At 43.5% G+C, this 24079-nt stretch overlaps 1 protein-coding gene across 5 annotated transcripts in view; it reads right to left on the bottom strand.

Annotated features, from left to right (window-relative positions):
- Dcdc2 (doublecortin domain containing 2) overlaps positions 1–24079 on the bottom strand; it is a 181218-nt gene that overhangs the window by 136613 nt on the left and 20526 nt on the right. For 4 of the 5 annotated variants that reach the window (XM_038334929.1, XM_038334926.1, XM_038334930.1 and 1 more), the window contains exons 2-3: positions 20628–20987; positions 15593–15647 (exon numbers count right to left, since the gene is read on the bottom strand). In XM_038334929.1, coding sequence (XP_038190857.1) covers positions 15593–15647; positions 20628–20920 — 348 coding nt within the window. In that variant the 5' untranslated portion in view covers positions 20921–20987. Of the gene's footprint in view, positions 1–15592; positions 15648–20627; positions 20988–21105; positions 21548–24079 lie in introns of those variants that run through there. The other variant, XM_038334927.1, reaches the window with a different exon arrangement.

The raw sequence follows: 24079 nt of genomic DNA, 5'->3' as shown, positions 1-24079 counted from the left end.
TCCAGGTTCACCCAAAACCAGAATCTCCCAGCCCAATGGTCCAAACTCAAATATTCCAACCAGCACTACAGGCACAAGACATCCATTTCTTCACATTTCACCCCACTTCTTCTCAAATAAAGACACATACAGGCCACTAACAAAGGAAGACATCAAGCTTGTTCCACAGCTTCACTGGAGCTGATTGAAATAACCCAGAGAAGCCATGATATGACTTAGATGAAGTGCATGCAGCCTGTGAGTCTTCCCTGACTCAGTGTCTGTTCTATCAGCCTTTGTTTCTACAATACAAAAACGGAGACATGGTTGAATAAAACAGAGAAAGGCAAGAGACTGTGTTCAGATATCCACATTGTTTCTCTTTAACCCTAACCCATCAGTGCTGCCAGCAAGTCAAGGATCTGCCCTTCTCTGCCTCCCCAGTGATGGGATCACAGAGCACACCCCACCATGCCCAACTTGTTATATGGATGCCAGAGGTCTAAACTCAGGTTCTCACTTTGCACAAGTACTTGGCCCACACGCATGGCCTCTCAGTCCCGTATTTACTGATTGGTTTACATTGCACTGCTTATTGCTCACCCATACTCACTTGAGGTGACTAAGCTTATTTCGCCTGACTTTTCTCTCCTTCTCATCAGTGAGGAAGACCAATGTGTTTTTACCTGAAGGTGTTACATAATACGAAACAATGTCAAAAAGAATAAATACACATCCATCTAAGAAAGCAAGTTCCTTGCAGTTTCTTGCATATAGAGCAGGTAAGGATTCTCAGCTCTTCAAGGTGTTAGAGGTCTCAAACCTGGGATAACTGGCTAACTGAGGTACCATTAACATATCAAAGGTGATGCTGGCCTGAATGCCAGGTTCTCCCAGCTGCCCTCAATCCCTGCCTGTTACAGGGTCCTCCTGCCTGGCATACCCTGCCCTTACAGCCCATACACCAAACCTGTCCAGCCCAGAGACTGGGCTGCCCTTCCCCAGTTGCTCGTCCCTGTATAATCCAACCATTTGGGATATGCAGGTGCTTTTTTGCTTTTTGGCCTCCTGGCCTCTTGGTCTCCCCTCTCCTCACCCTTTCTCTTCACAAGGCCTGGCTCAGGGTCATGTTTACTCTGAACTCTCCTAGATGTCCCCATCTCTGTCTCTGGCTATGCTCTCTCTTATATTTACCATAAACTTTCTCCTCCACCAAACCTAGGAGCAATCATATCCTCCTTTCTGCTTTATTTTCATTCATCTGGTGGAAAAAAGAGTTAACCTCAACCAACTACTACACTAAATGGCATTTTTTTTTCTTCTTCCTCCTTACTCTACTAAACATGGTTCTGAATTACAACATCCCAGTTATCAATGAGCATAACTCAGAAGTCATTTTGCCTGGAGTACCGACTGGTCAGTCACTGGCGGATCCGTCCTGGTATTGCTTTTGAAATAAGCACTGAGAGAGTAGCTGCCTTTAAATGGCTTGTTGTTGCGATTTGGTTTCCAGGTTACCGAGGACCAAACAACCTCAGGCAGACTCTAAAATCTGCTCTATGCACCAAATGATGAATTGCAATCTTCACACCCATAGGGAGTAGGATAATAAATCAAAGCAAAGGGTCATGATGTACAAATGGCGCTGGCTGAGCAACTTCACACTAAAAAGTCACTCTGTCCAGCTTCAAAGAGAAGAGGAATTTCATCCCCAAACTATCTGAAAACTTGGCCTTTGAAAATGGACCACCAGGAAGAACTCTTATGAATTCTTACATTGTAAACTTTTTTTGCCCATGTGAAGACTCCTCTCTGTTTAACACATCCTCTCTCCAGATTATTGTGGTCTGGTAAGATTGTGACAGCATCTTCAACTCCCTGATATTTCATTTCTTCCTCTATTCCAGTCATAATTGAGGGAGAGGCAGAGAAGAGTAGAGAACCATGGCAACTGAGAAGTAGAAAAACAGTACCCACGAGGACTGAGTTATAAATGGACACTTGTGACCAAATAAGAAAAGTTTAGGCTGTGAGTAGTCAGGAGTTTTCAGTCCTGTGATGAACCTTTACCCAGCACAGAAGGGCCTGGATGTGTTCCCAACAAGGCTTAATTGCAGGTTTAGAAGTAGGTATTTTCATCTGGGTGGAGGTGGCACACGCCTTTAATCCCAGTACTTGGAAGGCAGAGAAAGGTGGATCTCTGTGAGTTCGAGGCCAGCCTGGTCTACAAAAGCTAGTTCCAAGACAGGCTCCAAAGCTACAAAGAAACCCTGTCTCAAAAAACTGGGGGAAAAAAAGGTATTTTCACCTTGAGGAGGACTCACTGTGAGCCTTCACTCTAAAGAATATATGTAAGAGAAAGGACTATCAAAAGGAAAGAGGCCAGGCATTAGTTGCTCCTTGCTCCATCCAGTATGATAAATCACACACTGCCCCCTGTCCACTTGCCCTCTTCCATCTCCAGTTCTTCCAGACAGCTTTTCTTTTGCTTAAACAGCTATGGAAATGCCACCCATCTGTGAAATCTTGCCTATGTAACTGGAAGACACAGTTTCCCCTGGTGCATGAGACTCCCACAGCACTCCCTTCACTATGCAATGAGCTACACCCAAACACAATGCTAGCCAACCCTTCTAAGATCAGTCTGCTTGGAGTGTCCATATTGATTATATCTGTTTGTAATCATCAGGACCTATCTTATATTCTGAGAATCTAAACCGCTTACACCCTCCTCGCTAAGCAGTCTAGGCCAGTGTCTTAGTTAAGGCTTCTATTGCTGTGAGGAGACACCATGACCATAGAAACTGTTATTAAGGAAACATTTAATTGGGGTGACTCGCCTACAGTTTCAGAAGTACAATCCATTATCATCATGACCCAGAACATGGTGGCATGCAAGCAGATATGGTACAGGAGAAATAGCTGATTACTACATCTTGAAGTTAACAGGAAATCAACTGAGACACTGGACACTACCCTGAGCATATAAAACCTCAAAGCCCACCCCTGTAGTGACCCACTTCCTGCAACAAAGCCACACCCCCTAATAGTGCTACTCCCTATGAGATTATGGGGGCCAATTACAATCAAACTACCCCATTCTACTCCTTAGCCCTCATAAGCTTGTAACAATATCATAATGCAAAATGCATTTAGTCCAACTTCAAAAGTCCCCATAGTCTATAACAGTATCAACAATGTTTAAAAGTCCAAAGTTAAAGGTCTCTTCTGAGATTCATGCAATGTCTTAACTAATTCCCTGTAAAAATCAAAATAAAAAAAATAGATCACATACTTCCAACATATAATGGCACAGGATACATATTACCATTCCAAAACATAGGAAAGAGAGCATAGTCAGGAAATACTGGACCATAGCAAAACCAAAAACCATTTGGGCCAACTCCAAACTCTGCATCTTCATAGTCTGTTGTCAAAACACTCTTCAGATCTGTTCTGTTGGCTGCAACATACTTCTTTCTTTTGGGTTGGTTCTATTCCCTGTTCTATTCCTCAGCAGGTATCCCATGACTCTGGCTTCTCTAACATCTTGGGTTCTCCAAGGCAATCCAGGTTTCAACTTCACAACTTCATGAAATAGCCTTTCTACTAGGCCTCTATTCAGGGACACCCCTGATACATGCCTGGCCTCAGCGACTTTCTTTAGGCATGGAGCCAAATTCTATAACCTGTTTCTTCTATCCTTAACTCTAAAGCCAGAACCATGTGCCTGAAGCTGCCAAGTTCTGCTGCTTACTGGAACTGAAACATGGCCCCCTCATTTAGTTATATCTTCACCTGCGTTCTGTCCTTCACTATCTAAGTTTGGATGTGCTGAAACTGACTATGTACATTAGGCTGGCCTCGAACTCAGAGATCCACCAGTCTCTGCCTTCACAGTGCTGGAATTAAAGGCATGCATCACCACACCACACAAGGCTCTAAACTTTTCTTTAATTCCTTTTCACAAGTTGGAAAACTTAGCTGAGTGGGATCTTGCCCTGAGGTCGCCAATCCCTTCATTCCATTATTTAATCTGTTGATCTCCTTGAGCACAGGACTTATCTCCATTGCACCTCCTGGTGCTCTTTTTCTCCTCCAAATTTACACTTTGTGATTTACCCTGCTCAGCTTGCTCCTTTTCATTATAAGACTTCATTAGAGTTACTACTAATATCTACACAATAGAGTCTATACTAGGTTGTTTTGAGACTTTTTCTGCCAGCAGAATTAATCCAAAAGCCTTCACTTTAGCTTCAGGCAGACTCTTCAGACAAGGGCAAAAAGCAACCACTTTCTTCACCAAAGTATCACAAGATCAGTCTCTAGGCCACATACTAATTGTCTTCTCCTCTGAAACCTCTTGATCCCCACAGTTCATCAATACATTCAGCACCACTATCTTCCATGCTCCTATGAGTACGGCCCATTAAGCAGCACTTAAAGCATTCCACTGCTATCATAACCTAAACTCCCAAAGTCCATATTACACCAAACAAAGACATGATCAGGCCTAGCACAATACCCAGTCCCTGGTACCAACATCTTTCTTAGGGTTTTTATTGCTATGAAGAGACACCATGATCACAGCAACTCTTATAAAGAAAACATTTTATGAAGCTTGCTTACAGTTTCAGAGATTCTGTCCAATATCATCATGGCACAGATCATGGTGGCATACAGGCAGACATGGTGCTGGAGTAATAGCAGGCAACAGGAAATTGACTGAGACACTGGGCAATATCCTGAGCATAGGAAACTGCAAAGCCCACCCCCACAGTGACACACTTCCTCCAACAAGATGATGATACCCACTCCAACAAAGCCACACCTCTTAATAGTGTCACTCTCTATGACATTATGGTGGCCAGTTATATTCAAACTATCACAATCAATACCATGAAGATGTGGGGAAAGCAAGAAAAAGAAGAGGGCTTATGTCCTCTCTCCATTTCTTTCTCTCCTTCTCCCTTCTTCTCCTAGCTCAGAACCACAACCATTCTGTGATGATGATCAATCTACCATACAAAGAGAAACCAGACAGGAAATACAAAAGAGGAACAACAAGACCAATGGCCACCATCAGCTCCACTGCTGTTAATTCTAGATGACTATAGCATGCAGCCTTCTAATCCCTCATTAATAGCTCTAGATATCATAAGCAAAGAAAACCCACCTCTTCTGTGCTCTTTCTGGATTCCTGACACACAGGTTCTATGAACAAAATCCAGGCTGTTTATGCTACTAAGTTTTGGGGTGATTTATGATTCAATCCTAAAAACTGGTTATTCTACCTTCATCTCTTATTGCCGGCATAAAACAATCTGACTAAAAGCAACTCAGGGGAGGAAAGGATTTCTTCAGCTTACAGGTTACAGTCCATTGTACAGGGAATTCAGGACAGGAACTCAAACAGGAGCTTGGGCAGAAATCATGGAGGAGTGCTGCCTGCTGAATCACTCTGTGGTCCATGGTTAGCTTTCTTATACAGCTTAGAACCTCAAGTCCAGGGGATGGTACCACCCACAGTGGACTGGGCCCTCCTACACCAATAATTGATCAAGTCAGAAGTCAGTCCCCACCCTGAAAGGGGAACTCAAACCAATATGATCTAAGCAATCTTCAGAAGAGCCTAAGCTGGACACTGGATGCCTTATGATAGTAACACTTATGCCCAAACTGATTACAGCAGTCTTCAAATATCAGAAAATAGTATGGTTTATAATTTATTATCAAACCTATAACACATATATCTTTGTGACAGAATCTGTTTTATATTCCAGGTCAATACAGAGATAAGCATTAAAAGGTATGATGGTCCAAATCTCTTGGAGCTTATAGTCTTTAGGAAAAGACAGACTTTATTTAACAATTCAACCACATAATGATAAAAAGTTAACTCAGAACTCTTCAGAACAAAAATCTAGGTGAATACACTAGTTAAAACTGTAAGTATGTAAATAATTAGAAGAAGAAAAAACATTACAGAAGAAAGCCAAGAACCCATCTCCAGTGTGCTGACCATTTGCCTACATCAGATATTATTGTACATGGTAAGCTTCATCTTTTTCCCTATCCCCCTTTATCCCACTCACTTATATAAGGTAGTAACAATTATAACATAATTAACACCTATAATTTAGTATATTGGTTTAAGATCTAAAAATGGGAGAGAGAAAGATATATATCTCTGGTTTAGCATACTAACAAACACTGGGTTTGATCTGAAAGGGAGGAGAAGAGGCAGCAGAGGAAAGAGAAGAGAAGAGAAGAAAGGAAAGGTGAGAGAATGGAGAGGAGAGTAGACAGGAGAGAGATAAGGAAGAGAGGCCAGAGGAGGTGAGAGAGGAAGAGTTCAGGTGACCTCAAGGAAGAGGACAAGTGAACTGTCTAAGCATGAAGACATGTCGCATTATTCATTTTGACAGAAAAAATACACCTCACTATTGAGCCGTCAGGGATTATTAGTAATCTCCTGTCATATTTTGGCTTCCTGGCACCTGAACACACTTTGTAGACATCTCATCTGCTTAGTTCCTTTCCCCACTGCTGTGACAGCAGCTTAAGGAAAGCAGGGTTTGTTTCAGCTCCTGCTCTAAGGATGAAGTCTATCGGGTCGGGGAAAGCATGGGAAGGATGGTATGAACAGCTCATATATAGCCTCTGCAGTCAGGGAGCAGAGAGCAGACAGGAAGTGGGGCCTGTCCAGCCGACCTCAAGGTCATCCTCCAGAGACTCACTTCCTCTAGCAAGGCTCCACTTCCTAACTGTACCCGACCTCCCAACACAGTGCCACCAGCTGGGACCAAGTGATCAGACACAGGAGCTTGGGAGGCACATTTCACATTCAAACCACAACAGAGATGAAATAATACTCTGAAGCTTTGAGGCAGGGGTTGAAATTGGCTTTTCTGTGGCAGATGGCTGTCCTCCCCAACCGTGTCCTCCAGTACTACAGATGTCCCTGGTAATATGGTTGATGTTATTTGAAATATCTGGACAGAGCAGTGAAAGTAGTCAAATATCCCTTTGACGGTAGCATGAAAAACTTACTCAGTGCTTCCTAGCTAGGTATCCCTGTCTCTAATCTCTTCACATTCAGTAGTAAATTTCCATGTAAAAATACATTCACTTTTTTGAGGGAGTCTTTTCTAAGTAGCCATGCCAAACATTTCAAGGACTGCAGTGGAAATATTCAACATAAATATCTTGTCCTATAGGGACTATTAGCCATGACAAAAAAAAGCCAATTAGGAAGACAGCTAAAATAGCTCTAGGCAAGACTCTGTCACTAACAACTTGTTAAAGAAGGGCACTGAGGTAATTAAAGAAAACCATACCCTGTCTAGACTCACTTCCCAATGTTCAGTGCTCCTTGTACGTTTTCTTCCTATCATAATCAGATCAGGCATGGCAAGTTTTTAAAACCTTCACCACACTCTGCGCTTCTTCCACAGCAAACAGACTGTAGTGATCACCTTCATTTACATTCCTCTAGTAAATGGCTGGAAATGCTCTTTTTTACCCAGTTCCTATGCTAATGAGCAGGTCTCTCCACTGTGTGCTCGGTCTCCTTCATAGAACAGGAATGGTGACAAGCCCTTCATCGTGAGGCTGCTGGGAGGTCTCAGCTGGGAAACCCAGGTTAAGGACCTGGAATATACACATAGCACAGAAATGCAAGCCTTCACAGCAAGTCCCAGGCTTATAGATACTCCAACATTTAAGATTTCAGTAGTTAGTATGATTGTTGTTATCAAATAACACCAAGAGTGGCTAGACACAGCACTCAAGAGGTAGAGGCAAGCAAATCTTTGTGAGTTCAAGGGCATCACAATCTACCAGAGTGAGTTCCAGATAAGCCAAGACGACATAGAGAGACCCTGTTGCAAACATACAAACAAAAAGTGTCCCTTGTGCCTATGAATGGAAACACAATTTGTATAATTATTGTCTTGGATAGAGTTACTGTTGCTGTGACGAAACACCATGACCAAAGGCAACCTAGGGAGGACAGGGTTCATTTGGTTTATACTTCTACATCACTGTTCATCATGGAAGGAACGCAAACAAAGCAGGAGCTGATGCAGAAGCCATAGAGGAGTGCTGACTACTGGCTTGGAGCCTTTTTATAGAACCCAGAACCACCAGTCCAGGGATGGCACCACCCGCAATGGACTGGGCCCTCCCACATTGATCACTAATTAAGAAAATGCCCTACAGGTTTTCCTGCAGCCTGATCTTATGGAGGCATTTTCTCAATTGAGGCTCCTGCCTCTCAAATAACTATAGCTTCTCTTGAGTTAACAAAACAGCCAGCACACTAAAAATAAAAAGTATCAATATATATAAAATGACTCCTCATGATACTCTGCTACACTCATAGATTCGGCCATCATCAGAAAAGCTTCCTCCTGTAGCACACGGGAGCAGATACAGAAACCCACAGCTGGACATTGGAATGCACAGCTCTAAGTGGGATGTCTCCCTCAAATCCCCGCCCTCAGCGCTCAGACAGCCCCAAGGGAAAGGAGGCAGAAAGAGTGAAAGAGCCAGAGGAGATGGAAGACACCAGGAGACTAAGGCCCTCCGAATCAGCTGCGTAAGCCATAAAAACGCACAGAGACTGAAGCAGCATGCAGAGGGACTACATGGTTCTGCACCGGGTTCACTAGCATATATATTATAGCTTTCAGCTTACTATTTTTATAGGACTCCTGAGTGTGTGAACAAGTGGGTCTTTGATTCTTTTGCCTGCACGAGGGACTCTTTTCCTTCTGTTGGGTTGCCTTGTCCAGCCTCGATATGATGAGGTTTTGTTTTATCCTTTTATGTTTTATTTTGTCATATATTTGGTTGTTATCTCTTAGAAGCCTGTTCTTTTCTAATGAGAGACAGAAAGTGAGTGGATGTGGAGGGAAAGGGACATGGTGACGAAGTGAGAGGCGTAGAGAGAGGGGAAAGTGTAATCAGGATAGATTATATGAGAAAAGAATGTATTTTCAATGAAAGGGGGGGTGGCTAGCAGTTCCCCAGGCCAGAAACCTAAGAAGCATCCAAGTAATATCCCTCATCACCACCTGTTGCAGAAAGTCCCCTCCACACTCATGGGTGTGAATACTTGGTCTCCAGCTTATGATGCTGTCTGGGAAGATTATGGAACCTGTAAGAGCCTTGCTGGAAGAAGTGGGCTAGCCTTGAGTTTTGATAGCCTGGTCTTGCTTCTTGTCCATTTCTATTTACAGTCTGCAGACCCAGTGTAACCAGACCCCTCATGCTTCTGTCGGCCTGGCTTCTCAGCCTGGACAGCCTATCCTTCTGAAACCACGGGCCACAGTCGACCATCTTTCCTTAGATTATTCCATCGATTATTTTGTCACGGCAATGGCGAGAGGTGCTATTGCTCCACCGTCAGAAGCAACTCATAACTGTTTCTCAGATCTAACTTTCTTCCGTTCCCATCACCTCAGCCCTTGGGAATCAACCTTGCCTCCAGCCTCACAATGGTGACAAGAGAGATTGTGTCTTTCCCCTTACCCGAAACCCCACCAACAGCTTCTAGCTGGCTTTAGGAAAAAGGTGTTTTCCTGTTTTGTTTTGTTTTGTTTTGAATTTATATTTTAACACTGCAGTTGGTTCCTTCCCATTCCCCAAGCCCCGACTCTCAGTCCACTTCATCCCCACCATCTTGACTCTGCCTTCCCTGGCCTCCGTCCAGGAGAGTATGCCCCACTACCTGAGTTCTCTTCCTCCACTCTGCTAACAGCACTTAATCAAGGTGTCATTTGCTGAAGATGCCCTGAGCTCCAGCAGCCTGCGCTTTCTGACTCTGAGCACACTGTCTTCCTTCAGGCAGTGAAGCCTTCCTTGCTGAGACAGCTGCGACAGCTGGGCTCTTGGCAGCCTTCCTCATCATTGTAGGTCCAACTCACGTGAGGCCGGGTGCAAAAAAAGACACTTGCTCCGTGAAATTTTCTAAAACTTTGTAGACCAGTTCCATTAGGGTGTGGGACCTGAACTCACAAGGATGGGCATGAAGGCTCACAAATCTCTGAAACTCGCAGATGCCCACTGCTAGAAAGGGAAGAGCACACAGATGTACAGGTCCCCTTCTGAATTTCCTAGAGAGAGGGGTTCCCTTGACATCAGGCATTGCAGCAAAAATGCTGAGTTGATTCAGTTGTCTCTTTCCCACAGTCTCAGGCCGCTCGGCGTTCTGCCCCCTGCTAGCAGGTGGGCTGAGAATGACTTTATTTCAACAAACAAACATCCAAACTATGTAATCATGGGATGACATCTGAGCTGGATCTAGCTGGCTGCTCACAAGGGAGTCTCTCATGATGGTATGCGGGAATTTTCACTGTTGGCCAAGCCAGACACTAGGTACACAGATGCATACTTGGTGATGAGACCAGCTAAGTGGAAGTCAATGACCCAGCCCTTAAAGCAGCCCTCCACCCACCTGTGCTGCAGCACGCTGGAGCTTGTCCTACGTAGTGCATGGAGATAAATGACCTGCTGCTTTGAAGACATGGTCTTTGGTGGTTTTTCCGGGGTAGCAACCTCTGCAGGCTGTATACCCTTTTACAAGCTGTAAGGAGCATATCACACATGAGAAGGCAGTAGGATCTCAGGAGGACAAACAGAAACTAAGGACTAAGCGATCTAAATGTTTATGTATTGAATTTCTCTTGTTGCTTAGGATGACTTATTAATATAAGTAAGAATAATACAAGCCCTAGTATACATGTCTGCCAGTTTCATGGGTAGCAGATTTCCTAAAATCACGTCTAAATGCAAAGAGGATTGGAAATATTTTAAATCAGTGTCAGAGACTTGCTACTGGACAAACCCAAACCACCAAAGTATTAGCTTTGATCATAATAGATGAGAGTTACGGGTGGATTTCTTTTTCATTCAACTAGTACGCTCCAGGTTGGCATGAATATTTCTCTCACTTTGTTCAAATAAACACACACACACACACACACACACACACACACACATCTCAATAGCAAAAAGAAAAGGGAAACAAGAAAGTGTAAAAGATGAAGTTGGGCATGGTGGTCCACACCTGTAATTTCAGCTACTTTGAAGGCTGAGACAGGAGGCGCCCATGTTCAAGGCCTACCTGTGTAACTTAGCAGGACCCTGTCTCAAAATAAAAACATTAGGAAATGGAGAGAAGCTGTAACTCAGCGGTGGAATGCTTGCCCAGCAGGTGCAAGAGTCTCCGTTCAACCTCCAGTTCACCAAAAGAGAGAGAGAAAGAGAGGAAAAGGATGGGTAGAGACAGAAAGGAAAGGAAAACGAGACAGAAAGAAGGAAAAGGGAGGAGGGGAGGGAAGGAAGGGGAGGAGAGAAGACCGACTCGTGCACGTCGTCTTCTGACCTCTACTCCAGCATCATGGTGCAAGCATGGCCACACACGAAATATATAGATACAATATAAAAGAAACTGCAGCATAACCAATTGCTCTGTAGCAAAAATATCTGTACAAAGTCTTGGCAAAGTCTTACACATTAGAATTAGAAAGTCTGAGTTGGCCTAGCTTTCTTTATAGAGAAATGCTTCTCATGGAGCAGTTCTGTGGAAAGGCAGGGCGGTGCAGAGTGGGCAGAGAGGGCTCCACCACCGTTAGAGGAACTTACAGGAGTGGGTTTTCTTTTCTCTTAGTCTTCAATAAATTAGTACCCGAGTCTGTTGAAATCATGTGGAATGGATTCCTCGAGTTAAACAAAAAGCTATTTAACTCTTTAGTGGCTGCACCTTTGAACTCCACTAAGAACCCAGAATCTTCAAGCTAAAAATTAGTGAGCTCAGTCACAGAGTCCCCATACCTTCCCGCAGCTTGGTTAATAATTGTACTCAGCTTAATGTCTAGAATCCCAGTCCCAGCCAAAGCACTTAAGTAGCAGTTTTATGGTATATTTCATTAGAGATCGTACCTAATGATTAAACAGAACCAGTCAAGTCTCAATAATGATATTTGTAATCTGAAGGCCATTCATCCAAGCAGGTGACCTGAACCACAGCTCAGGTCCCCACACATATTTCCAGCAAGGCAAAGTTTTTCAGTTTCTCCCCCACCCCCAGGTTCCTCACATGGCTAAGTTTTACCCAAATTCCCATAAAGAAAAATCCAAAGTGAGGTGGGTATATTCAAGAGGCTTCAGCAGTCTGATTTTCCAACAGGAGACTGCCACAGCTTGAAAGGCTTTCACTGGGGTCTAAGTTCAACTCCTAACTGTCAGATGGCTTGCCAAAGCAGCCATCTTCCCTGGTATAGACCATCACTTACTCATGAATAAGTCACTTGAAGAAGGACAAGCACAACCACGTCTTCTTTCTTGTCCTTTTACTGCTGACCAGGGCACCTCCACCGTGCATAAGTACCAGCAAACAAAAGGAAGAGAGAGTCCAAACAGACCCTTGCTTTTTAAAAAACTGCGCCCATTTTCCCAAATATTGCTTATAAATGTTCTTTTACATTTAAAGGGGGAGATGATATAGATATGAATTTGCATTGGTATAGATTTTAAGGTCAATTTTGTTATATGTATATGTATTTCTGATCTTGATTAAGCTATTGTGATTGTAGTTCATTTTAAAAACTGTAATGTATAATTAGGAAATATAGGTTGTTAATGGATAATCATTGATAATAGTTAAGCTTGTAGTCATGTTATTAGATTTTCTAGATATGTAGAGATATATTTCAGTTAGATAGACATTCTTCATATCTTTCAAAGACTGCAGAATATGGCATTTAATGTTTTAATAACTTAGGGTTTTTCATGACAATGAGACACGTCTGCTCCTGGCAGCACCAATCTACTTCAAGAGGAAGATGGGCATCGAAGAGGCTACTTATGGAGTTTGTTAGCTATTTGGGCAAGAAACTGCTCTTGGCTGGACTGTTCCATAAACTGGACACAAAGAACCCGCAGAGAGAGGACTGCTAAACTTGCCTAAAGGTGAGATGGTCTTTCGGGGTTCCTGACTCATGAAAGAGTCTGCGAGACGTTCTGCAGGACACAGCAGAAAGTGACTAAACTGTCTTTGGAATTTCCTGCTTCATGAAAAAGTCTGCTGGACACTATGGGCCTAAAGGCTAAAGATGGATGCCCCAACGGTACAGAGGAACTTTGGGTAACTGTCCAGGCAGCGAGTTGTCTCTGTCATTTCTAGAGTTTGAAAGTTACTTACTTCTTGTTTACTTAGGTAGTATTATATCCTTCTGGAGTCTTTGATGGAGTTAAAAAATAAATAGATAGTTATAGATTTCCTTAGTTATGATAAAAGATAAAATAGATTTAAATATTGTAACTGTAATACTTGCTTGATAACTGTTTTGTTATATGTAATTTTGCTATGTTAAAGTTAAAGCCTTTCTTTTTTGTTTAAACAGAAAAAGGGGAAATGATGGAGGAGAGTTATCTGTCTATGTTTCTTTCATTGGTTAATTAATAAAGAAAACTGCCTTGGCCCTTTAAGAGACAGAAAATTAGGTAGGTGGAGTAGACAGAACAGAATTGTGGGAACAAGGAAGTAGAGTTGGGGAGACGCTTCAGGCAGTCGCCATAGTGAGTCTCCATGCTGCTCCTCTCTGAGATAGACGCAGGTTAAGATCTCTCCTGGTAAGCCACACCTCGTGGTGCTACCCAGATTACTAAATATGGGTTAAGGAAAGATGTGAGAGTTAACCAATAAGAGGCTAAAACTATGGGCCAGGCAGTGTTTTAAAAAAATACAGTTTCCGTGTAATTATTTCGGGTGTAAAGCTAGCCGGTGGCTGGGTGGCCGGAACACAGCCCTGCCGTTTCTTTCTACACAGGCCAAAAATAAAATACTCATATTTAAAACACTTTCCAACCCACTGAACTGAGGAAGACGCCTGAAGTTGAGCTCTGTCTTCCACACGCACATGCACTCACATACACGCAGAGAGACAGAGATGAGCCTGGGAGCGGGGGAGGACAGAGCAGCAATGACACCAGTCATAGAGCACTGAAAATTAAGGTGAGGAGCATAAGCACCAACACCTATAGCCAGGACATGGGCACTGCTCTATCTAAATCACCATGTAAAAAAGCAGCCATAGTGCACCAGTCTTGCAGGCTCTGGGAGCAGAATATAAATGCTAAGTCCCAGCACAGAAGTAGGTGTTCCCAGCTATTATGCCTAGGACTCCTCTCAGAACTAACCCACTAAACTCTTCTTTATTTCCACTCAGTGTAACTATTAGCAAGAGCTCATTCTTTTTTTTCAGGTCAGATTTTTATTTTTTTTAATTTTTTTATGGTTTATTTCATTCTTTATCCATAATATAAACACAACCATAAAAACATATACCATTGTCTGCTTTAAATTTTAAGGCCCATCACTTCCATGCATAATTAATGTGATATGCATTGGAAAACCAAAAAGATAAATAATGTATTATTTTAAGCAAGATCTGGAAATAGCACCTCTTCCAAAAATCATTCAGTAAATACTCCTTGAATAATGAATGTAATCTCACATTCTTCAAATATGGCACAATTAGACTTTTTACCTTATGTGACTTTCCTACAGTGATCTAGTTGGTAGCATGCTTAAGTAGAATGAGAGACTATGCACAGTAGAAGGTTATTACAAGTTAGGGGTGGCTTTCCAACATCACAATAGCTGAAGCTATAACCCAGTGGCAGAATATTTGCTTAGCATGGTCAAGGTCCCAGGTTCAATCCTCAGAACAAAAAGAAACAAAAAGACATGGTGACACACACTCCTAGTTACTCTGGAAGCCCAGACAGAAATTTAAGTTCAAGGGAAGCCTAAGCTACAACAACTTGAGGTTAAACTTAGGAAGATCCTATCTGCAACATAATAAGTAAATCAATAAGCAAATAGAGAGAGAGAGAGAGAGAGAGAGAGAGAGAGAGAGAGAGAGAGAGAGAGAGACAGGGAGTGTAACTCAGTAGCAGAGTTACTTGCTTAGCATCTGTAAAGCCTTGGGTTTAAACCTTAGCACAATAAAGACAAAAATAATAAAAACAAAACAAACTTATTTTTGAGCCAGGCATGGAGGTGCACACCTTTAATACCAGCACTCCAGAGGCAGAGGCAAGCAGATCCCTGTAAGTTTCCAGACAGCCTAGTCTACATAGTGAGTTTCAGAACAGTCAGGACCATGTAGAGAGATCCTGCCTCAAAGAAACCAAAACTAAAGACACAGCAAGTCCAACATGGCTATTGCTTGTATGTTAGAAAGTCCCAGGCTGAAAGCGTGCTCCTGGCTGTTTCTGACAGGCAATCTGTCGGGGGTGGGCAGGATTCCTTGTAGACTTTGAACAGAGATTTATCCAGCATTACTCAGAATCTTATCACACTGAACAGGGCATGGGAGAATGTTTTAGCCAATGCGTGTGCCTGAGGACGTGCCTCTTCGCTTCCGAAACAGTCCAACAAAGAAGGGACCGCTCTTCCCTAAAACATCTAGTGCCCCTTACATACATTTAAAAACTCATATTTTATGGTTAGAATGTGGTACACATGTCAGACATAGTATAAGAAACAACAAGTAAAAGATGGTATTAATTTTAACCTGAGAAATAGAATTTGCATTACCTCAGTATTAACAGCTTCCATTGGTCTTTTCTTGATTTCTCCTATGTCCAAGTAACTAGAAGGTTAAAAAAAAAAAAGGTAAGGGTTGTTTTTACAGGTTTGAAGTCAGCTACATAAAATGTTTAAGCATTATTAAAAAAGTACAGCAGTCATAGGAAATGTGAAAAAGCCTGAAGCAGAAATCAGTAGGCACTAGTGTTGTGGGGAAGGTGTTCACACAGCCTCACCAACCAGAGCGGAAGCATCAAGGGAGCTAGAGCCAAGGACGGCCTGCTCTGGTTAGGAAGCATTTCCCCCTTAACAGTCGATTCTCACTCTGGACTTACTCGCCTTCTCTCCCTCGCCTTTCCTCCACCCCTAACCCTAACCCTTCCTCTTTTATTATTTTTCCCTTTTTTAGAGACGGGGTTTTATTATTTTTTTTTTTTTTTGGTTTTTCGAGACAGGGTTTCTCTGCAGCTTTAGAGCCTGTCCTGGAACTAGCTCTTGTAGACCAGGCTGGTCTCGAACTCACAGAGATCCGCCTGCCTCTGCCTCCTGAGTGCTGGGATTAAAGGCGTGCGCCACCACCGCCCAGCTGAGACGGGGTTTTATATACTGAGAACTAGGCTTGAACTTACCACGTCACCAAGAGCAACCCTGAATTTCTGATCCTCCTGCTTCTACCTCCCCAGTGCTGGGATTACAGACATATGCCACCATACCTGCTTTATGTGGTACTGAGGTTCAAGCCCAAGGCATGCAACTCCTCTACCAAATGACTCACTCTCTAGCTATTTAATGCAGCTCCATTCTATGAATTCTATGAATCACATTAATTATAAAATTAGGTAAAAGGAAATAGTGAAAGCCTGGGAAAGACAAACTGGGGCACCAGAGTCAAACCCGGGAAAGACTGGGTAGGTTTCCCAGTGACACTGAAATGCCCAGCCATGAGGGGTGGCCTTGGATCAGTTTACAGACAGATGGGGGACTAGTTAACTTCTGAGACTATTAGTATCCCATTTCCTTTCACTCAGATACTAACTAGTGGCTCTTGCCTAAATACAACTTGAAAATTGTTATCTTTGTCAACTTCAGGGGATTAGCCCATCAGTGTGATCTAGTTCCAGTTTGAAATGCTTCCCAAACTGTCTTCTAAATAAAGGACACTAAGTAATTATTTTAATATAAAAATATAAATCTAGCTTCTAATCTATAACCACAATTAGAGACTCAACTATCTCACTACTATAGCAGACAAGTTGTCGAAAAAAAAGAGTTTATTCAGATGGTAAAGACACCTGCCATTAAGCCTGCACTCCATCCCTGTGACTTGCGTGGTAGGAGAGAACCTCACACTGTGACATGCACACACCTACATACACATGCATCAGACAATAATAACAAATGCAATAAATGGTTACAAGTTAAGCCGGGCGGCAGTGGCGCACGCCTTTAATCTCAGCACTCAGGAGGCAGAGGCAGGCGGATCTCTGAGTTCGAGGCCAGCCTGGTCTATAAGAGCTAGTTCCAGGACAGGCTCTAGAAACTACAGGGAAACCCTGTCTTGAAAAAAACAAAAAAAAATGGTTACAAGTTTAGATGTTAGAATTAACTTTGACTATTGAACTGGGTTCACCATTGGCTGATGTTGTTCGGGTTTTTTATTTGGACAGAATATTAATTGATATGGAACTTCAACTACATTTCCCTATGCAAATGATTATGTGAGGCAGTATGAACAACTAATCTCATCAATGAAATGGGTCTCTTGTGAACTTCCTATATTTATTTCTATCAAGACAACAAAATATTCTGTTGCACACCAGAGAATGTCTCCTGATTTATATTCTAAATGTCTCAGACCTAATAGGTTAATGGAGGTGAGACAATTCCAAAAATGTCTAAGAAAAGTTTTACATGTATGTGCACATGCACTTTATAATTGTGTGTCTGGTCATGCCCATGTGGCAACTCACATGTGGAGGACAGAGAACAGTTCTGTAGAATGGCTGCTCTCCTTCCACCTTTATTATTACATGGTTTCAGGGGTAAAACTTAGTTATTAGGTCATTGCAACACAAGCACCTTTATCCTCTGATCCATCTCATTAGCCCCAAGAAAAGTTTTGAGGAAATTACTCTCTAAAAGTGCTGTACTGGAAAGATTTAACCCCTACCTGAACCTTAGAGACAGTGTCAAAAAATATTAGAAACGTCTAAGTGAAAGACATTTCAGCAGGAAACTGATCACTTCTTTTTTATGAGAATTTTTCTGTCTTCTCCTACATTACGTTACTCAAAGTGAATGATCCTCAGCACTCTTCAGACTCTTTTGTTCTTTCAGTTGTTTTGGTTGTTGTACAAGCGTACAATGCTAAGCTGCAAACATCCAGCACTTACATCTGTAGTGTCTATCCCTACACGCATAGATAGATGCTGACTGCTACTTGAACACCAGTGTCAGCATGGAAAACTAACGATGGGGACTTCAATAACAAACTCGTGTGTTCTCGTGTGTGAATTAAAAGCAAAAATTAATGCTGCAGACTCACTATATACACATAAAAAGTGGTTTGAAAAGCAAGTTCTGTTTGTCTTGAAGCTGTAGCTTTTCATCCTGAATCAGCAGGACCACACCAACAAAGATGGACATGAATGATATAGCCTGCAGCTTCCAGCTGTTCAAAATCTGAATCGGATTTCCATCCTCATGAAATTATTCTGTCTCTAGGTGGATTGTTTTCGCTGTTTTTGCTGTTGTTTTTGAGATGGGAGCTCCCACTGCCTAGTCTGGCTTTGAACTTACTCTGCCCAGGCTGCTCATAAACTCCTGTTCCTCCTGTTTCTATCTCGCAAGTGCTAGGATTACATGTACTACTACACATAGCTATGGAAATAATATAATTTAAAATATAGACATAATACAAGATATTGGCCATAGAGATGCCTTATATTTATAAAATATAGTGACATCTACAAAATGCATTAATAGCCATAGTTTTACATTTTTTTTTAACACGGGGTCTTGTGTGTCTAAGGCTGGCCCAGTAGCACATAAAACCAGGTTTAGTGACACTGGAGAGGTAGAGGCAGGAAGAGCTCAGGCTGACCTTGAACTTCTTCTGTAGCAGAAGATGACCATGACCTTATGATCTTCCTGCCTCTGCCTCTTAAGAGATCAGGTTACAGTGCACCATTCCCGGTTCTGTGGTTCTGGGGATCAAGGACTGTGCATGCTAGGCAGCACTCTCCCACTACTGGTTGGATGACTCCAAACGGCGCCCCCACACACAGCTCTAAGGGGCCAGCAAAGCCTAAGTGCTCTGGTTGAACTTCTGAGTTTCTAGAGGTTGAGGCAGGAAGGTGGGGGATTCAAGGTCACCCTTAGATTCATATGGGGGTGAAGACAAGACTGAACTACATGAGACCTTCCCAAAGAAACAAAACAAGAATAGATAAATTTCTTTTAGACACAGTGCTTTGATTGAGCTCTTCTACTTGGAGTTAAACATATCATGTTTAAGGGAAGTTTCAGAGAAGGAAAAAAAATAAATTCAGACATACCATTTGTCTCTTGTAAGAAGACAGTTTCCATTCCCAGAGAGCAGGACCCCTGGAGCTCAGCTTATACAAAACACATGAGCAAGGCACTACTAAAGAACTTCGGGAGCATTTTGGTGAAAATGCTTCCATACAATTAGAAAATAATCATGGGAAATGGATTTAAAGTGAATATTTTAACTTTTTGCTATCCTGGAACCCAAGATAAATTTAAAGTATTTTGAAAATATTTTAAAGCTATAGAATATAGGATTATCTATGACTTCACAATTCCTTTGGCAGATGCAGCCAAGAAACAAAAGGTGGCAAACAAATGTTCACAGAAACATTCTTCATAATAGCCCCAAAGTGAACAACCCAAATACCCATCAACTGTTTAATGAATGGAGAGGAATCGTTAGCTCCATACAAGGGAAACTACTCAACAGTAGGGTGGCACTCTTCCATGCTACAGTGTGCACGGGTTTTGAAAGTGGTTCAGTGCAAACAGAACAGACACAAAGTCCACCTGTTGTACTGTTGCAGCCCATGGATACAGGAAATAGATCCGTGGTTTGCCTGGAGGAAGAGGAAGTTCGGAGGTGTCCGTTTCTTCAGGAGAGTGATCGAAATACTGTAAAATGGGTTTGTAGTGATGATTCACAGCTCTGGAAATCTTGGAAATTGGTGGATTCACCAAAATAGATGCCGGGAAAGCCTTAAAACACTCACGGAATGTAAGAATTTATTACTATCCTGTCCACTCCTGAAAACCCTCACCTCCCACATAAACTTAAGAACTTTTCTTACTGTCCCTATCTCCTTATGATTTGCATTGAAATTAGCGATGTGCAGATGGGAAGTCCTCAAAGATGAGTCAAGTTTGTTCAGCTAAGTTGACTCTGCAGACCTTAAACTCTGTTTTTAATTCACAGAAAATGACCTTGCGGGACTTCCCTATCCAGAAAGTGGCCTGTGGGTCCTAGCGAGAGACCTGCAAAGACACAAATGCTTTTCCAAGCATTCTGTGACTAGCACAAACACCTAGGATACAGGAAGAGGGCATAGCACCTGGCTGTGTGCATTCTGCTTGCAATGAAGGAATTCAAACAATGAAGAGGGAAATCACAACAGAGCATCCAGCCCTTGGAATTAACTTGTAATAAATCTTTTCCCCCTTTTTAAGTTTAAGGGGTAGACTTTAATTAAAAAAAAAATAAGCCTGTAACCTCACACTTGGGAGGCTGGGGCAGGAGGAGAGCGGATAGTTCAAGGCCACCCTGATGGACACAGTGAGTTTCAGTCTGGAGCTACAGAGATGCTGTCTCAGGATAACGAAATAATGCTGTTGCTTCTACACTGTTTAGCCAATCATTTAAAATCTCACCTACTGCTACTGGAGCGAAATTCCTTCTCCAGTTTCAATTCTACCAACAACTGCCAGCTCCTTACTAGACTCACCAGAGGTAACCTATCAACCACGCCCTAAGGCGCAAGGGCGCTCTACTCACTTGAGTTTCTTGAAGGCTTCCTGGCCCCCGGCCACGTAGTTGCCCCCGCTTTCGATCTGGTCCAGTTTCCGGATGCGGTGGCCCGTCCTCGGGGTGTAGATATTCCTAACTGCCCCAAAGGGCGCCTGCACACCGCCCGTCACTTCCTTGAGGAAGACGTCGAAGCTGGACACCTTCTTCTCATGAATGACGACACGGCGCCCGGCGAAGAAGGGGTCCCCATTGCGGTACACCAGCACACTCTTCACCACTGGCTGCGACAGGTGGCTGGACCTGGCGCTGGGGCCGTTCATCTTCACCGCTGGATGCCGGACCCGCTGGCACTCCACAGGCCTGCAACACCAGTTCGTGGGCCGCCTCCTGCAGGGACAAGGAAAAGTCACTCACAGGTGAAGAAGAGCAAGCCGTGCGGAGCCAGCCCCGGCAGGTAGCAGTTCAAGTAAGGCGCGGCGCGGATGGCCAATCAGCGCTCGCACACCTGTCTCTCCCGCCCCGCAGCACCCAGGTACGCAGTCTGGAAACCCGTGCCGCCCGGGCTTTAAACCCCTGCGCGAGCTGGGACAGAAGGGACAGTGGCGGACGCGCGCACTCAAGCGCGCACACACGCACACGCACTCAGGCGCACTTTAATAACATGGCGAGATTCAGTGCCTGTCATCACATCTGTGTTGCTTCTCCCAACCGCTTCAGTTTTTTTCTTTCTGTGTCTTGCACTCTAATACCACCAGCTCCTTCGCCCTCCTCCGCCCAACAAAGTCATTAAGATCCCAGTTAAGGTTGCCGGGATTTTTCTTTGAGGAAAATAAACTACTTAAAAATGCACTGAGAAGTCGGACGCAGTGGCGCACATCTGTCATCCTAGAATTAGGGCAACTAGAACTGGAGTACTGCCTCGAGTTCGAGGCCAGCCTGGACTACCTAGAAAGTTTTAAATCAGCCTCAGTTATAGCCAGACTAACTTAATATCAATAAATTAAATAATCTGCACAGATAGAAGCAGAGGCGACGCCCGAGTCCGAAACCCCGGGACTCTGGGCTGGCCAGCGCCGCCCAGTGGTGAGGTTCCGGTGGGCCCTTCGCAGTGGTACCTACCGACACTCGCGGGAAGTGGGGGAGGGACTGGGGGAGGGGCGCAGTTGGGGGCGGGGCGGTTGCTGGCGCTGGGACCCGCACCGCTGTGAACCCTGGCCGCTGCGCGTCCGTAGCACCGGTCCTCCCGCCGCCGTTAGTGTCTTCTGAGGGCCTGCCAGGTCCACCGGGAGCCCAGTTTGTTTTTTCTCGCCGTTTCCATAGCAACTGCAGCCTCGTGCGGAGAGTTAGCCTATGAAATAGGTCTGGAGCGTGCTTGCCTCCCTTGAGCTTCTCTAGCTGCCTCTGGTATCAAAGTCATAAGGGGGTTGGGAATGAAATTGCCATGCCAGTGCTGTGCCAGTGTGGTTCTTGGAAACCGACACATAGCTAGGTAGATGATACCCTACAGTATTTTCAGTGTCTACGATGTGACGAAGATTAAAGAGGGTATTTACAAGAAGACTTGCTCTGCCCGTGAGCTTGCCTCCACGTTGATTGTGTAAATTATTAGATCAGGCTGTGGGATCCATACGGAGTTGAGATTTTAATTAAGAGTTTTGGGAAAACCGCAGGTGACAGAGTCCACCTGTAATCCCAGCATTCGGAGGACTGAAGGCAAGATTAGCCACAAGTTTCAGGACAGCCTGGAACAGAGTAAGACTGTAGGGTAAAAGGGCCAGCCAACGAAATACACTCCTGGTATAAAATCAGAGCCAGTGAAAGGAAATACACAGTGGTCCTGGAATCAGAGCCAATGGGATAAAAAGGACCACAGAAAGAAACACACTTTGGCCCTGAAACCAGAGCCAAAGAAACACACTCTGTCCCTGACCCCTTAGCAGAAAACCAACCAATCCGTGACCACAAAATCCAGTCAATCTCTTAGTTTCTCCAAAGTCAGGGATTGAAATCCAACCAGTTCCCACCCTGAAAATCTTCACTCCCTTGGAAAAACTCGGCCCCTACGAAGCCCTATATAAGCCCTGTGCCTGTTCAGTTGGGAGCTGCCTTTTTCCACCCTGGCAGCGACACTCTCCTGGATTCTTCCCTCCCAATAAATGTCTTTCTTACATGAGGTTTGGGTGAGACCTTCTTTCCGGTAGAACAGAGCGGGGTAGAGAGCGACAACTTTCACCAGAGCATGAGCACGAAGAGAAGAGCAGAACTGTGAGGCTTTTGTTGGGGAAACCTTCCCCTGCCAGAGCAGAGTTGTTACTTTGGGGAAACTTTCCCTGGAGCAGGGCTGTAAGGTGCTACATTTAAAGGTGACTTGGTGTCATTCCTTGGCTCTCTGCAGTCAGGATTTTTTTTCATCCAAGCTGCAATGCTTACAAAAACCTATCCCAAAAAACTAAGTAAGCAAATACGAACCTCAGAAGGGTCAAGAGTGCTGACACACACCTTTAACCCCAACACTAGAAGTAGAAGCAGGCAGATCTCTGAATTCAAAGCAGCCAGTTACATACCCAGTTTCAGATCAGCTGGGGCTACAGAGCGAGACCCTATTTTCAAACCTCAGTACAGCTGCTTTGTACTGTCCAGTTTGGTAAGCAAACAAAAACACAGATATATATTTCTGCTGAAATGAACCAAACCACTGCTCCCCTTATTCCTGCTAAGTATGTCTACATTTCTAAAGCAGGCACTCCCTTTTGAATGGGAAATGTTCCCATAGGCCCATGTAGTTGAAGACTTAGTCCCCAATCAGTAGACTATTTGGGGAGAGTGTGGAACCCCTTAATAGGTAAAGTATCACTGGAGGAAAAAGGTCACTAGGGGCGAGTCTTGAGGTTTATAGGCTTGCTCCACTTTCTTGCCAGTCTGTTTTCTGATCCACAAAGCTGTGAGCAAGCAGCCACAATCAGCTCCTGCCACCACCATGCAACCACATGCCACTGTGTTCCCTAGCATGATGAACTGTAGCCCCCCAAATGGTGAGCCAAAATCAATATCTCCTTATTTCATTTGTTTCTTGTTGGATGTTTAGTCACATAGATGAGAAAAATTGACAATAACATTGGCTGTTCTTAGTTCATCATATCTGAGTAAAAATCATTTTTAAAAACAGTACATTAAATCTTTAACAATGTACCAAGCATTGCATAAGGCACTGTACATACATTATCTAATTTAATGTTCACAAATAATCTTCAGATGTGGAAATGGATGTTCAGAGAAACTGAGGAAATTTACCTGAAGTAACTTACACACAAGGCTTCAAACTTGGTCTGCCCTATTACTCCCTTAACCATGGTGATATAACAATAGGCAACATGAACATGTGAGGATGGCAATACTGGGCAGAATGATTGTGGTTTCATTTAGTTTTAGGTTTTGTGCTCTTATGTTTTGTTTTGTTTTTTTGAGAGGATCTCATATGG

Source organism: Arvicola amphibius, chromosome 6, assembly GCF_903992535.2.
Source record: "Arvicola amphibius chromosome 6, mArvAmp1.2, whole genome shotgun sequence".
NCBI classification, from domain to species: domain Eukaryota; kingdom Metazoa; phylum Chordata; class Mammalia; order Rodentia; family Cricetidae; genus Arvicola; species Arvicola amphibius.
The sequence above is the reverse complement of the archived record's forward strand: the minus strand, read 5'-3'. Positions and strand labels throughout refer to the sequence as shown.